At 28.1% G+C, this 15,956-nt stretch overlaps 4 protein-coding genes across 15 annotated transcripts in view; 2 read left to right on the top strand and 2 right to left on the bottom strand.

Annotated features, from left to right (window-relative positions):
* Marf (Mitochondrial assembly regulatory factor) lies at nucleotides 1-13,086 on the bottom strand. Of its 7 annotated transcripts, none has more exons than XM_077423095.1 (14): nucleotides 11,588-11,736; nucleotides 10,912-10,992; nucleotides 9,068-9,152; nucleotides 8,837-8,963; nucleotides 7,734-8,127; nucleotides 7,300-7,407; nucleotides 5,617-5,637; nucleotides 3,893-4,046; nucleotides 3,665-3,803; nucleotides 3,210-3,523; nucleotides 2,834-3,129; nucleotides 2,213-2,380; nucleotides 1,349-1,545; nucleotides 1-989 (listed from the first exon to the last, which is right to left on the bottom strand). In XM_077423095.1, exons 2-14 carry the CDS (start codon nucleotides 10,927-10,929, stop codon nucleotides 785-787), a joined length of 2,226 nt encoding a protein of 741 aa, XP_077279221.1. In that variant the 5' UTR covers nucleotides 10,930-10,992; nucleotides 11,588-11,736; the 3' UTR covers nucleotides 1-784. The 7 variants fall into 7 exon arrangements, with proteins under 7 accessions (XP_077279221.1, XP_077279218.1, XP_077279219.1 ...); XM_077423092.1 differs by having other exon boundaries at nucleotides 9,068-9,364; nucleotides 11,588-11,715; XM_077423093.1 differs by lacking the exons at nucleotides 10,912-10,992; nucleotides 11,588-11,736 and adding an exon at nucleotides 12,947-13,086 and having other exon boundaries at nucleotides 9,068-9,364.
* The window catches only part of Mesh1 (Metazoan SpoT homolog-1), a 20,588-nt gene continuing 17,636 nt past the window's right edge, over nucleotides 13,005-15,956 (top strand). For 3 of the 6 annotated variants that reach the window (XM_077423103.1, XM_077423102.1, XM_077423101.1), the window contains exons 1-3: nucleotides 13,249-13,670; nucleotides 14,194-14,525; nucleotides 14,620-14,720. In XM_077423103.1, coding sequence (XP_077279229.1) covers nucleotides 13,472-13,670; nucleotides 14,194-14,525; nucleotides 14,620-14,712 — 624 coding nt within the window. In that variant the 5' untranslated portion in view covers nucleotides 13,249-13,471 and the 3' untranslated portion in view covers nucleotides 14,713-14,720. The other 3 variants (XM_077423106.1, XM_077423104.1, XM_077423105.1) reach the window with 3 other exon arrangements.
* LOC143906821 (phosphoserine aminotransferase) overlaps nucleotides 14,239-15,956 on the bottom strand; it is a 7,687-nt gene continuing 5,969 nt past the window's right edge. Inside the window, exons 7-8 of the mRNA XM_077423100.1 lie at nucleotides 15,601-15,861; nucleotides 14,239-15,022 (exon numbers count right to left, since the gene is read on the bottom strand). Coding sequence (XP_077279226.1) covers nucleotides 14,905-15,022; nucleotides 15,601-15,861 — 379 coding nt within the window. The 3' untranslated portion in view covers nucleotides 14,239-14,904. The remainder of the gene's footprint in view (nucleotides 15,023-15,600; nucleotides 15,862-15,956) is intronic.
* LOC143906820 (pyruvate kinase) overlaps nucleotides 14,700-15,956 on the top strand; it is a 24,451-nt gene continuing 23,194 nt past the window's right edge. The window contains exon 1 of the mRNA XM_077423098.1: nucleotides 14,700-14,720. The gene's annotated coding sequence lies outside the window, so the exon portion shown is untranslated. The remainder of the gene's footprint in view (nucleotides 14,721-15,956) is intronic.

Raw genomic sequence — 15,956 nt, forward strand, 5'->3', positions numbered from 1 at the left:
TAACAGTTAACCATATTTATTCATAGTTTTACAATTACATACATTCTTCAGTAAATATAGTCTCATAAAAAGATAAAGTTTTATACATATATATTTGCTTGATTATTTTAATTAAATAAGATTGATACATCTGTAATAAATCTAAAATAAGTATGATTTATAGGAGCCTCATTAAACAAAATTTGATAGAATATTTAATGACTTGTAATATTGTAATGCTTTCGAAAGTAAGAAATATAAGAATTATATAAATTTGTTTTTAATTCATCTCTCTTGTGTAACAACTATATTTATTATAATTTTCTATTAAAAAAGAATAGTTACTACGTATTTCAAAAAATAAGTTATTTGACATGATTTACTGTAAGAAGTTATTTTCCTGTACATTAATTGTAAGACTAGAGTTTGTATCAGGTAGAAACAATCCTTTAGTACGTTTTAACAGATTGTGTCTTATATTGTTATCGTAAATTTAAATACGACTGTCCATTTCTTTTTTTTGATTTATCTAATATAAAAATCATGATTTTCCTGTAATAAGAGGGTTAGATAACCACACTAAATTGTAAGATGAGAATATAAATCTATACCTATGCATATAAATGTTTATCATTCAATTGTCACATAAGATGTTATTTAATTACTATTTGTAGATTAAAAACAAAATATTACAGATATTTAAACAACTACATCACATATAAGTATTCCTTCAAAACTATTACACTATCAATGCTATTACGCTATTTCAATAAATTCATAAATGTGTACAAAACAGATTGTTCACTTAATTCAAAGGTTTCAGATAAGCTGCATCAAATGTATCAAGCTCATTTATTAAAAAGTTGGCCTCGTTTCGAAGATGCTTTGCCTTAGCTGCTGCTTTTTCCAATATAGCTAAAGTATTCGCTATAGTTCTAAGTTCGGTATCCATTTCGGATGTTGTTTCATCTACCAAATGACAGAGCCGTGCAAATGTGCTAGAGAGCTCCCTATATATAATCATACCAAACATTATTATAGAAAAGAAATTTTGAAAATAAGTATATATATCGTTTTGTAATATAAAAAAATTTTGACAATTGAGAAAGTTAGTTTGAAAAGTCATTTTGAAAGAAAAAAATATTACATCATAAATAACTAATTATACATATATAGTTTACAAAAAATTGAAATTCTATTATAATACATTTTAATTTTAAAGTATCAAATAGTTAAAAAAAGAGCACAAAAATAACTGAAATCAAAGCAACATTATTTCTTACACACATTTGTACATTGTCGTATCTTTATAGAATATTGATGTATAAATATTATAATAAATATTATAACGTATAATATTATAACGTACTGTTGTACTTGGTGACTGCAGTTTGCAGAAGTGAGATCCACAATCAATCGTAACTTTTTGGTAGCATGTGAAACATATTGTCGTTTAAATTCTCGTTCCTTTGCTTTATTAGTCCATGTTAGACGTTCATAGAGATATAAAGCACCATATATAGCACCAGTTATAGCAATTAATCTCCAGCCTACTGTTTTTAACATCTAAAAGAAACACTTATTTGTGAAATCTTTTTTTCACAACCCTCTCCGGCCTCTCCTCCATATTGCACATGCATAATACACAAATGTTTAAAATGTATCGAAGTTAATAAACATCATATTTTGAACATTTGTTGCAATCAATTTTCTTCACTAATCTATCTATTAAAGTTATTTCATTATTTACATCTATTCTCATATATTTCTCAATTTTTCATATTTAAATAAGTCACATAAAGATTACCATAAGTACCTGATTGTAAATTACCGGATCTTGTCTTCAGTTATTACAACGCAATAATAATGTAAATATGTTTCATTTAAAAAAATGTCAATGACTTTAAAATCTCGAAAGATATGATTCTTAGCAAAATTTTGCTTATTACAATATTTCGAAACAAATAAAATTTTTATTTGATATTTCTAGCATCATCAAAAACACGAAATATTTAAAGTAAGTATTCAAGTTATATAAATGAGACATTGTCTCTATCTTCCCTCCGTTCTCCCACCTCCACTCTCTCTCTCTCTCTCTCTCTCTCTCTCTCTCTCTCTCTCTCTCTCTCTCTCTCTCTCTCTCTCTAATATATCAATCAATCAATCAATCTCTCTCTCTCTCTTTCTGCATATGAGGGGCGTAAAAGTAAATTGTAAATAAAATTGTACATACAAAACCAGCAACAATAAGACCACCCATTGTACCCTGTGATGTTACAGATGCAACTGCTATACGAGTAGCTAATGACCAGTCATCAGATCTTGCTGGAAAGTTTGATGTACTTGAAACAAATTTGAGAGAATCGATGCTATCTGCAGGTGATGTGATACATGGCGGAATCTGCAGGAAAAATAATTATTTTTATATTTCTTTCACACTTAAAATGTGACATAAAAACCATTTATCAGTTGCAATATTTTTATACACAAAGTGCCTTTTACTAAAAGTATATTTTCTTTAACCGCAAATTCTTGGTCAAATCTTAACTAAAAGTCAAGAAAAATCATGATTGTTATAAATTTTCATATGCACATCTTTGTACAATATAATGTATAATATAAATGTTTCTCTGTATCTTTTTGAGACATATTTCGTATTAAAGTTCAAATTAAACTTCTATCAAATTAAAATTATTTTAAATTAACTAAAAAATACTTGTGACAATTTTATTATTTGTTTTCCTAAAGCTTAATTTTCACTATTAATCGCTTATAATTTATAAGTGACTGTTTTTATATTTTCATAAAGAAAAAATTGATTCAAAATACATCAACAATCTACAATACATCTTACCTCTTGCGGATAATTGGCAATAGCTAATCTCTGACTCTGCCTTCCTGCGAATCTATTAATTATTGCTGTAAAACCCCAAGAAAAACGAAATTCTAGATCTTCATGAAAGTCTGCGCATAAATTGTCACAATTTAGTCGATAAAATATCTCAAATGGTTCCCGTCGTGGTAAAATGTTAAGCGACATTTGTCTTTTGTTTTCGGGCAATAAGCTTGACATTCTTTCGGTCATTTCTCGCTGCGAGCTTTCCATGTTCAATGCTAAAGCCGTGCTGAGTCTGGCTCGTAAATTTGATCCTGCAATAGAATATAAAACATTTTTGAGCTCTTCAGCTACGTCTTCATATCAAATCACAAAATATGTAATCGAAAATCACCTAAGCCATTTTCTACATGTGTATGAAGCTCCCGTTTATATACATTTAAAACGAGTGGTTCAGGGTGAAACGGTACACTAAATTCATCTATTAAAACGGCTAGTCGCCGAATTTCTTCGCTTAAAGCTTTAGAAACCTTTTGCTCTACATCTTCTACCATATGATGAATTTTATCCTTCATTTCTTGAGTTAACAGCATCAACTGTTGCTCTGTGAAATTCAATTTATCGTGGACCTCTTTTTTGACATTTAACTGTTCACTTCGCATTTTTTGTGTTCGTTCTAAAATTTCGTCCAACGCTTGACGTATTTCCCTACAACAAATGATAAAAACAAATGTTTATATTTTTTATAAATATAAATGACTGCAGAATACTTCTTCCTTCCTCTTCCTCCTTCCTCATCAATTATGAGATTTGAAAAGAATTATGTATCAATTTCTTTCACTTTCTTACGTTGCAATATGTTTCCCACGCTGAGAGTGTTGTTCAAATTTAGTTTTTACTGCAGACTTTGAGATACATTCTTCAAATTTCCTTTCAAAATCTTGAAATTCAAAATATCGATTTTGGAAACCGTCTGCCAGCGCACCATCTGTATATATTGAATAATATAAATTAGTTTATATTAAAAATGACTTTCAAAATTATAAAAGTATAGATAGTACGCTCGAAACACATTACTATGAGCAGGTTGTCCACGTTGTTCTTGCATACGAGCTTGAAGAGTTTCTTTTGCGGAAATAAAAAAAACACGTTCTTCAGCATCTTTTGGACTGTAGACTTTTAACTCCCTGGATAAAAAGTCGACAGCACGTTCTTGATGTTGTGCCCTTACCTACACATAAAAAAAAATATATAAATAAATAAAATTTGTATTACAACTCACAATTCAATCCTGATGTAAGCATATTGAATTTTGCCGACATATTATTAACATAAATAGCAACACATAAATCAAATAAAACAATTCTTTCTTTGATAAGTAACATATTATCTTTATAATTTTGAAAATTCTTATTTTATTATAAATATTATTATGATATATTAGCTTCTTGCTAATAAATTCATGCTGCAGGTGCATAGCATTTGTTTTTAGTGTAATAGAAATAGATATTGCAATTAAAAGTAAATATCTGAAATATTATATGTATATAACAAAGCATCTATTTTCCTTTTTCTTATTATAACATATCGCTCTCCGAGAAGAATATATACTATCACAACTGCGCAGCAAACTTTGCATATAAACTTATAATACTATTTTAACACGTGTAGATAACATTTTAGGCATACTTTTGGCTTTAACTCAAAATCAAAGTTTTTTTATTTGTGACAGTATTCTTCTCGAGGTGCGATATATTAAGTTTCTACAGTTCTGAGAGTTCTCTTTCAATCCGCTTTTGCTTTCCACATCAACCAAAAATGATTGATATATAATGAAATGAATTATGATATAACGTATTTATATCATAAAATATTAAAATGTATGTGTGTGTGTATATATATATATATATATTTATTTATTTGTACATACAATATAGAATGATCTTTCTTAGCTAAATTTTATGATTTGTTTTGGCTCTGATTTTTGTTTCTTTGACTATTTTCACATGAGGACAGTTATATCTGAGATATGAACTTATTATGACAGTAGATTTTATCTGATAAAGTTTCAAGATCATTTGAAGTCAAATAGAGTAAAAATAGAGACAAGAACTCATAAAAATTGCTCAGAAGCCGATTCTACAATAGCCGTAAAAGTATGCGTTAAGACGTAAGCAGTAAAAATTGACCAACTACAGTCGATCATTCTTGGATTGTAAAAATCCCATTAGTCAATAGCTTACTGCTTACGTCTCAACGCATACTTTTACGGCTATTGTAGAATGGGCTAAAGACGGTTCGGCTTTCAACCTTCATATGACATTAGCTGTTTTGTCAAAAAAAAGATTAAGAGAAAGCTTTCTCCACCATTTTTCATTGAATCAAATCAATCAACTTTTTGAACTTGAAATGACCTCCGATTATTACAATCATGACTTCTATGACTCTTCATCAACTGTAATAAAACAAGTTTTTATTCGATCTAACCTTCAGATAACCTTGAAACTTTATCAGATAAAATATATCCTTAAGATAAGTTTATATCTTAGAAGTAATTACCTTTATGTCAAAGGAATAAAAATTAGAGCCAACAAATCGTAAAACTCAGCTGAATCACCCTGTATATTAAAATACATACATAAAAATAATACCACAAATAATATTTTATACATATATATAAAAATAATATTACAAATAATATTTTATCCTGAAATCTGACATAAATTATGAATTGTTTAAAGTAGATTTAATAAATGTCATTTGTGGATAAATTGCAACTCCCATGATATAAATAAACTTACCTCCTTTTGTTCTTTGGCCAGCTAAAGAATAAAGAATATTACTAAATTCATTAGATTATGATATTATTATAGACTCAATTTTTTTAATTGTAGAAACTTAATTTTTACTCACAAAATGAAAAAATATATGTATAAACATAAAATATTTAATATTACATTGTTAATTAAAAAATTTAATATTGCATTAATATTTCATTTAAGTATAAACAGTTATTGGCTCATTCAAGGGGTGTGTTACTTACATTTTTATATTTATTAATTATTATTTTAATTCTTTTAAAAATTTTTGATTTTTGTTTGTGTTATAGTGCTTTTATACACAGTCATTTTAATATCTATTTTAGTATTTTAAAATATATTTTAAAATATATAACGATCTAATTTTATTAACATATATGTTGTGTTTAGTACATTTTTTAGTATTTCTTTTACATATATTATATATGTATTTTATACATATTTTATATTCCATTAGAGTTAAAGTAGAATTTGACTTAGCAAAAGATTATTATATCAATAGAAAAATAATAAAAAAATTACTGTTTAAAAACAATTATTAAAAAATAAAAATTTATTAAAATAAAATATGTAATAATTTTTAAATATTCGGTAATTATTTAGATAGGGGGGATGACCTTGATATTTTAGTATGTTGTTAAGGTCACGAACCCATATGGCATCTCGTTTCGCATGGAAAGTGTATGCGTGAACTATTTCGATGTATATATTAGTCATTTATGCCTTCCAGTACTCAAAATAGCTGCTATATTTTCCAAACTTTTTTTGTTAATAACTTTTTAACGAATAACGAGCGCGGGCTGAAACCTTCTGAAGGTCACTCAGGAGGGTGACTTTGACAACATACTAAAATATCAAGGTCATCCAAGGTAGTCCCCCCCATCTAAACAATTACCAAATATTCTTATAACATTTTTTTTAATATATATATATATAATATATATATATATTCCCGTATATAAGATAAAATAAAGATAAAAACTTAAAACTTTTAATAACGTCAAATAATTTAATTAAAGCAATTTAAAACAATATAAAATATGTCATTTATCAAATACTTTATGAAAATAAATCAATAGTAATTTTAATATAGAAAGTTCAATATAATATTAAGATAAACTTTATTATTTAATATTTAAAAGATTAGAGTTATTAGAAAATGTTTATTATTTTCGAGTAGAGTTATTAATTATATTTATTTTCTTACAAATATCAATAAATGTTTTTATTCCGTCCGTCGCTTTTAAAATGTCGATGCTACCGACAAGTCACTTCAATTATTTATTAATTCCCACGTTCTCTTTGGCCATTTGGTAAGTTAATCACTGTCTCGGGTTAATTAAGTTTTGATTTTATACATCAAAATCTTACAGATAAGGATCATTTGGTACAAATAACACGAGTCGATGAGCTTGCTATTTAGTTTGGAGATCGTGGGCTAACCATTGTTATCGCTGAGGATGGCTCGAAATTGAGCCGAAACGTTTGAAGTTATATCCAAGAAGATGAATAAATGAGACATTACGCAAGAAGAACCGCGTTTGACCCTTATAGCCTCTTTTCTTCCCGTTTTGTTAAATATCAATAAATTCTGTACAAAGTATGTTGTAATTGTTCACAAGATGTTTAATTTTTTATAATTAGTGCCAGTATATAAATACATACCTGATCAAAATACTCGGGTTCAGAGGCAGAGGCATCCCATCGATTATTTAAAATAAATATATTCGGTTTTGATAATTTTGTTGAAACTTTATGAAAGAAGTTTTTTTCCTAGAGAAAAATAGAATCAATTAACTAAGACCTCTCAGTAGTAGTTTAAAATATATGTATTATTAGAAGAAAATATTGGATTATATAAACGAGAGTTTGAAGATATAAAAAAAGTTCATTAATTTGGAGGATTTTCAATTTTTTTTTAAATAAGATAAAGTTCTACAAAGATAGCACGTTAAATATTGTCGAATAAATAGAAGTTTTTCTCCAAAATAATAATTTTTCTTTCCGATATGTAGACTATGCATTTGATAGATTATGTAATAAATTATATTTCAAATATTTGTTATAAACTTGGATATAAATAGATATATTATACTTACAGTAACCATTATAGTGGATTCAGCATTTGCTACTAAGACAAAAACATCTGCATCCAAACAATGTTTATCAATCCATTCATCAAGATTTGGAGTTACATCTACTCCTGGACTATCAACAAATACTACATCGTCTCGTAGCAATAAGCATTTCTCTTTTGGCCAAAATATTCTTACTAAATGGCTTTCACATAACTTTTCTTTACAAAGAGCATGACCTAACTGCCCAACAGATTGAACTGGTTGTTTTTCAGTGGATCCTTCCGTAATAAGATATGATTCTCCATTATCTGAACCTTCAACTTGTAAGAAACAGTTTGTAGTATGCCCTATACCACTTGGCAAAATTTTATCATGAAGCATGGCATTAATTACAGTACTTTTTCCATTACTTGTTCTGCAAATAAATACAAATACATATAATATAAATTATATTCTCTATTTGTATAGTGTTCTATAATTCTCATCTACTAATTAGCACTATTTCTTAAAGAAAAACAAACTAAAATTGGAAATTTTTTATGTAACAAATAAATAGAAAATATATTTTGTATAATTTTCAATTTTAACATTAAAAAACAAAGAAATTATATGTTAGTAATGTATGGAATATACCAAAATATATAAATACAAAATAGAAAATAGAATAAACTATTTTAAGACCGATGCATAAGTTATGGCAATATTCTAATTTATTTTTTTCCAAATATTATAAGTATGTACAAATTCTATTTTGTGTCTAAAGTTACACCAAAAGAAATCAATTAATTTTTGCGAGGCGCGCAGTTTGATAAGTTGGAAAATATGTGTATATATATATATATATATATATATATACACATAGAAATAATATTAGGCTACTAAGATCTAATTGTAAGCTCGGACTGTAAATAACATTTTATTCTAATTTTATTGTATCATAACGATCTTAATTTTCTATTCAATTAATTTAACAAGCCAAATGACATTCTAATTTATAGAAGAAAAATTTATTCCCATTTTAATATGTATTTTATAATAAAAATAGTAAAATTATATTTTGTATGTATAAAATAAATAATTACAAGTACAATTAAATAGAAATATCGTTTAATATAATTGCTCACCTGCCAAAAAAGGCAACTTTCATGTGATCTCTTTTAAGAACATCTTTTATTGCTCGTATTTTGTCTATATAAGCTTTGACCTTTACTGCTTCTTCCACCGTTACAATATCCCGATCATTTTGTAATGCTGTTATAAAGTTAGATAATTAATTAGCAATCTAATTAAATAAATTAATATATTACGATTATATACACGTATTATATACACATTTGCTTTATTTGTTTACTTACATGTCATAAAATCCACTGTTTCTTCCACATATTTTTCTATATCCACAAATATGTCATTTATCCTTTTCTTTGCCTTAACAAAGATCTGTAGAGGAGAATTATCATTTCTAACATCTGATCGAAGCTGGCTGTCCCCTCCAATCATGGACGATTGTACCATTGCACGATTGATATAGGCAGCCATATTTATATTTCTATTATGAATGATATATATTTGGCAAAAATAATAAAAAAGTACGGTGCAGGTGTTGTGGATAGACAGTACGTTGGTACACAGTGCACAGCATGCGGGATCAACTGAAATCATAAAAAGCAGGAATTAAATATTTTCTAATGTTCAACTTTTATATCAGTATTTGATAAATGTACTGATAACATCAAAAGAAGTGTAACAATAAGGATCATATCATTTACTTCATATCAAACAATTATAGGATATATCTCTGTGTACATACATATACGCACATAAATTTATATTATGTATTTACATATATATATATATATATATATATATATATATATATATTTGATTATATGTTATTGATATATTTTCTAATATATTTTAGAATATATATTAGAATATAATTCTTATCCAAATAAAGATAAAACAAAATAATAGAGGAAAATGTGGTATTGTGTCTAGTATGATCTATCATTCCATATGACGCTTTTCTCATTAATTTAGATACAAAAGTATTAAAGTAAGAAATACCAGATAATAGGTGAGATATTGAAATACAAATAAGATATAAAATATTGACTTCTTGATTGCCTTATTTCATACATTCTATTACTTTCATACTTTTTATTATTTTCATACATAGAATAATGAGAAGATTAATTTGCTTAAAACAAGTTTATAATTATATTTAAAAAGTCATACAATTTGATTACATAGATACAATGGGGCCAATGGGGCAATCTTGAAAAAAATACAATAGATTATATCACCATAGAAATCATAAAATTATACATATCAGTAGAATAGTATAACATCTTCTTCTATCATTCTTCTATTTTTATTCGGAAAAGAGTTATAGCTTATTCCAGATACCTGAATCACTCTATATATCATATGGTTCAAACAAAATATAATATAATATAATATAATATAATATAATATAATATGTATAATTTTTTTCATTATATATATTTCTATAAAATTTTTATTAATTTTTTAAATATATAAAACATTGAAAGAGAACAATGAAAGAGAATATATCTACATGTTGATTGTATAAAATAATATTGTGACTGTTATCAGCGTTAATAAAGTTATAATAAAATAAATAACAATCCTCCTTTCTGTGTACGTGTTAAAATATTCATATCAATAACTTTTATATCTCAACGTATGCACTATCATAGCACACTAAAATTGCTAAAATAAAAATCATGTAAAAGCTACAACAATTATAATACTATCACAGATACAACAAGATTGGAATATACTAGTAATAATAATCATAAATTCCAATTTTAAATTTTGAATTAGATAATTATCTTATATAGGACATTTCGTTCATTCTTTCTTTTTTCATAATTTTTTATTCATGTGATTGATCTAAAATTTATATTTCTTTTCTTAAAAGTAAAAGTTTTTGAAAAATATTGAACCTGATTAATAATGATGATGTGTGAATGTAGTGAATAATTTACTAAAAAGCAGGTGACATTACATTATTTTTATTAAGAGAACATTATATATATATATATATATATATATATATATATATATATAGAAAACAGTGATTTGATAATTTTGAAACATTCAGCAAATATACATATATAAAAATAAATAAAACAAGCAACATATATAAAATTTATAAATGCAATAATGCAACCTTTTTCTCTTTAGTCATTGATGTATCCGTAGAGTAACTCTATGATATAATTATTTCAATGTCTTTTGGTATCCAAAATTGCTAAAACAATTTATAATATTGTCATTAACATAAAATTCTATTATAATAAAGTACCTATATCGCTTATTTATATTGTTAATGTGTTTTTCTTTAGAAGTGTAAAATGACATAAATATGGATAAAGTAAAAAAATTTATTTATATCCAAACTATTTTGTGTGTGTGTGTGTATTTCTAAATTAAAAATTTCATTGTAACGTTACTACAAACAAAATTAAAAATATTTATTTAAAATATTTTAAATTTTAAATTCAAAAATAATTACTATAACTGCTAAACTGATAAATTAATTAATAATATACAAGCTTTCTTTCAGAAAATGTTGCACCAAGATGTATATATACCAAGCATATATAAATTTCGCATCAAATCATATTTAATTTTTTCCAATATAAATAAAGCGCGCATTCGACAACTAAACATTCCGAGAAGATTACAATGTGTTTGATTAGTTAAAATAGTAAAATTTGCTTCAAAAAATGTTTTAATTCGGAATCTAACCTCTACATTAGTGTCAGAAGGTCTTTATATAAATAAATATATGAATTTTTGTTATGGCACATTAAAATATATTTATAGCAGTGCAATTTTCATACCGTAAAAATAGTTGTGCGTAAAAGGATGAACAGTAATTCATGACTTTAAAAAATCTTTTTTAATTAGCACATTTTGATATAACAGCTCACGTCGGAGTTCGGAGTATCTTTGCAATCCATATAAGACGTAAAATTACATAGAATAGAAACCGGAAGTAGAACCAGAGAGAAAGATGAGAGTGGTCATGCCCTAAACTATAGGGTTCTTTACTTTGATCGGGATTGGTGCATTCCAAAAACATGGCCGTTTGAGATGCGCAAGCAAATCTGCGTGATCAAAGGCATGGTGGAGGTTGCGGTCCACTTGACGCTACAAATACTTTGGAGCGTTCTTCTTCTTCTTCTTTCTTCATTGAAAGAAAAGAGAAGAGGAATGCTTCGAAGCATTTGTAGCGTCAAATGGACCGCAGCCGGGGCCGCAGGGGGAAGTGATCCGCGCAGTTCCTTGGGCCTAACAAACCCACGGCATTAATCCGAGTTCCCGACACCGCGGACATACACACACAACTACACATACTCGCGTCAGTGCAATTGAAAATATACACGCCTCACAGGGTGCCATTACATGGAGCGCGGAAACGCGGAAACGCGGAAGCGCGGAACAGAATAGTAACTAGATTCCGCGTTTCCGCGAGTTGAGTCCCGCACGTTTGAACGGAAAAGCGGAATCCGCTATTATCGTGTATGTATGTATGGCTGCGTTTTGATATTCACTGCCAGTACTTAACGCAGCCTATGTATGTACCCTGGCTTGCATATAAGATATACTTCATAATAACCATCAACATGATGTTTGGATCTATAATATTATACTGCCACTTTTATTAAATAATAAAGTAATCGAAGAGTATGTGTAAAAGCTTTTTTTTTCAATGTGATTAAACAGCTCCGAAATTTGATGGAGTATACTGTATCCGCGTTGACAACGGATTTTGACGCGTTCGTTCCGCGAGTTTGTTTCTCCTTATATTACATGGAGCACAATTTGCGCGGAAAAGCGGAACAGTATAGTGACAAATAGACATTTGTATTCATTTCTTAAAATTGTGTTCACTTAATTCATTGCAATTTTTATTAATATGCTTATCTTTTCAGCTTATCTATTGAATACAAGCATTTTAATCAATAAATACCGTTAAAAATTAATATTTTATAATTCTCCGTTCCGCTTTTCCGCTCAAAATATGCTCCATGTAATATTAAGGCATTCAAAACAGACGGAACGGATCGACGGGAATCTAGTAAATTTTGTCTTCCGCGCTTCCGCGTTTCCGCGTTTCCGCGCTCCATGTAATGGCACCCTCACGGCTCATACTCGCGTCAGTGCAATTGAAAATATACACGCCTCACGGCTCATACTTGCGTCAATGCAATTGGAAAAAGACACGCCTCACGGCTCATAAGACTATTGGTTCGCCCTGGCGCCCTGGCCGTTTTCGGGGCAGTATTGCCTGAAGGCCATTAAACATACGAAGAAGAAGAAGAAGGACCGCAGCCGGAAGAATACATCCACCATCACCACCATGATCAAAGGATGTCTGCTTACAACACTGTGGGTGCGTTCGGGAAGACGCTATTAGTGCTATTTGCTTATTTTATCCTTGTTTTACACCTGATGAGCGATAAAGATAGAATGATGCAATAGCGCTAATAGCGCGCTTCCCGAACGCAGCCTGTGAGTGGCGAGTGGCTGTGAGCAGTGTACAATACAAATTAACCTGTTCTCACATTTATAGGCCTTTATTTAGTTGAAGATTAAAATTAAATTTAGGTTATGTTGATACTGCAACATTCGATTTGAAGAAAGAAAATCTTATATCTTTTTTACATGTGAATTGAACTTGTAGAATTATTATATTGGATATATATAAAGACAAAACTATTATGGAAGACAGCAATAATGCTCAAGCAGGATGGGCCGATTCTTTTAAAAGTGAAAACGTGCATTGCGAAAAATGTATAAAGGAGTTAACAAAAGAATTGTTGTCACAAGTAATAAAATGTGCTAGTTTTGCTGCGGAAAAACATCAAAATCAAAGAAGGAAGGATGTCGATGAAACACCATACATAAACCATCCTTTAGGTTTAGTTTGAGTAATTTTATAGGCCTGTTTGTTTTAGCTGAACTTTTTTGCACAGTTCATCTTTTCTCTTCTTTTCATGTTTTTAAGAAAAAGAGAAAAGATGAACTGTGCAAGAAGTTTAGCTAAACAAACAGGCCTAATGTTAATGTATATAGGATGTTCCAAAAATACAAACTTTCTTCTATTGAGTTTCTATGTTATAGCGATAAAACTAATTTTGTATTTTTAATTGTTATATTTTAATATTGATGAACGATTGAAGAATTTAAAAAGTAAGTTTGATAATAATAGGTAAATAATTCAATACTATTTTTAGATTATTATTCTTATATAGACAAAAATAATTTTTGCTGTTTTATTAGGAACATATATCTAGTGTGGAAAATTATTGTTACAGAAATTATCAGTTTTTACTTAACGTTATGATAAGAGAAAGTTATTCCAAAACACTTTGTGTTTAGAAGAAAGTGACTTTTGGAACATCATTATGGTATATGTAACTGACTTTTACTCTTTTTTTAGGAGTAGCAAATATTTTAATCCAAGAGGGTATGGTTTTTGAACCAGTTGTTATTCTAGCAGCAATCTTACATGATACCGTGGAAGATACTGATACTACATTTGAGGAAATTGAAAAAGAATTTGGATATAAAGTTACCCAGGTGGTTCGAGAAGTAACTGATGACAAAACATTGCCAAAAGCCAAACGTAAACAATTGCAGATAGAACATGCACCTAATATATCTCGCGAAGCAAAATTAGTAAAATTGGCTGATAAATTGTATAATTTGAGAGATCTTGAAAAAGGCATTCCCATTGATTGGACAAGTGAAAGAGTAAAAGAATACTTTAAGGTGAGCTATTTCTATCGATGAGGACATAAGTTCTATAGAAGCTATAAAACAAATAGCATTAATATTGCATTTCAAAAAACTTTCTTTGTTCTAGTGGGCAAAAGCTGTTGTAGATGGATGTCGTCAAACTAATCCCAATTTAGAAAGAGAATTAGATATTTTGTTTGCATCACATGGTTTGCTCTGAAGAAAGTTGTAAGTAAAAGTCCTAAATCTAATAGTTGGTAAGATTCTAAATGTAACGCGATATATAGATGAACAAATCTAAAACGCTTTACATACGGAAAATTATTGTATATAAAAACCAATACAAATGTATATTTACAAGTAACATTTTTGAATAATTTTTGCCAAGCAAATTTTTTGTCATTTTTCAAAGTTACTTTTCAGCCTTTTTGCAATGTTTATTGTAAAACCATTTCATGTAGTTGGCCAATATTTCTGCTTCTTCTTCCGTGACTGCATTATATAACGATGCACGTATTCCACCCACTGATCTGTATATATAAAGAGAAATTATAGTTACTTTAATATTATTTTATGATTATTCTATTATTATTACATTAAATGTTTTCAATTTTGGAAAAATATTTTTAATAAACATATTGGTAGAATTAATTTAAATAATCAAGTAGATCGATATCTATAATACAAAGCAATAAATACATTTATCAAATAAAGATAATAGGAGGTACGAGCTGAACTAGGTTGTGGTAGTACAATTTAATGCTAAGAATTGTATTGATTATACAATTGAAATAGACATTTTAACCTTAATTAGATCATCAAAACCTAGTTTGGCTCATAGATTCTATTACTTTATTTAATTATTATTCCGTTAAGTTCTTGATAGAATTTTAAATACATTTTAAATGATTTATTTTTTATTATAATATATTTTTTGTATTTATATATCTTTTGATTAAAAACTGAAATATAAATAATCAGATTATTATTTTTATTTTTTATAAATATTGTGCACTCAACTGAATCGATAAAAACATAATTTGAGACTTTAGACTGTTGCAATTGTATTAAAAAATTTCTGTGGTTATAATTGCGGTTTTCTGCTGACCTATGACCCTTTAGCTGCAGCATACCGCGAGCTGCAGCACCAGAAAGGAACTCCTTTTCTAATTCCTCATCACCGTTTCTTATTCTGAGTGGAATATTCATTTTACTACGTGCATCTGGCTTGATCGGGCACATATAAAATCCTCCTGATCCATCAATGATATCGTATATTTTGCTGCTCTTTTTGATCGCAAAGTTTTGCATACTTTTGACTCCACCATTCTCTTTGATCCAACGAAATACCAAACCAACCATATATATCCTAAATTAGTTCCGACAGATTAATAGTTGTAAGAATTTCCATTACAAGAAACAAAAATATAGTATAAAAAAATTAAATGCCATGTATTGGGTTGT

Source organism: Temnothorax americanus, unplaced genomic scaffold, assembly GCF_048541705.1.
Source record: "Temnothorax americanus isolate GAGA-0224 unplaced genomic scaffold, ASM4854170v1 Scaffold76, whole genome shotgun sequence".
In the NCBI taxonomy this organism is placed as follows: domain Eukaryota; kingdom Metazoa; phylum Arthropoda; class Insecta; order Hymenoptera; family Formicidae; genus Temnothorax; species Temnothorax americanus.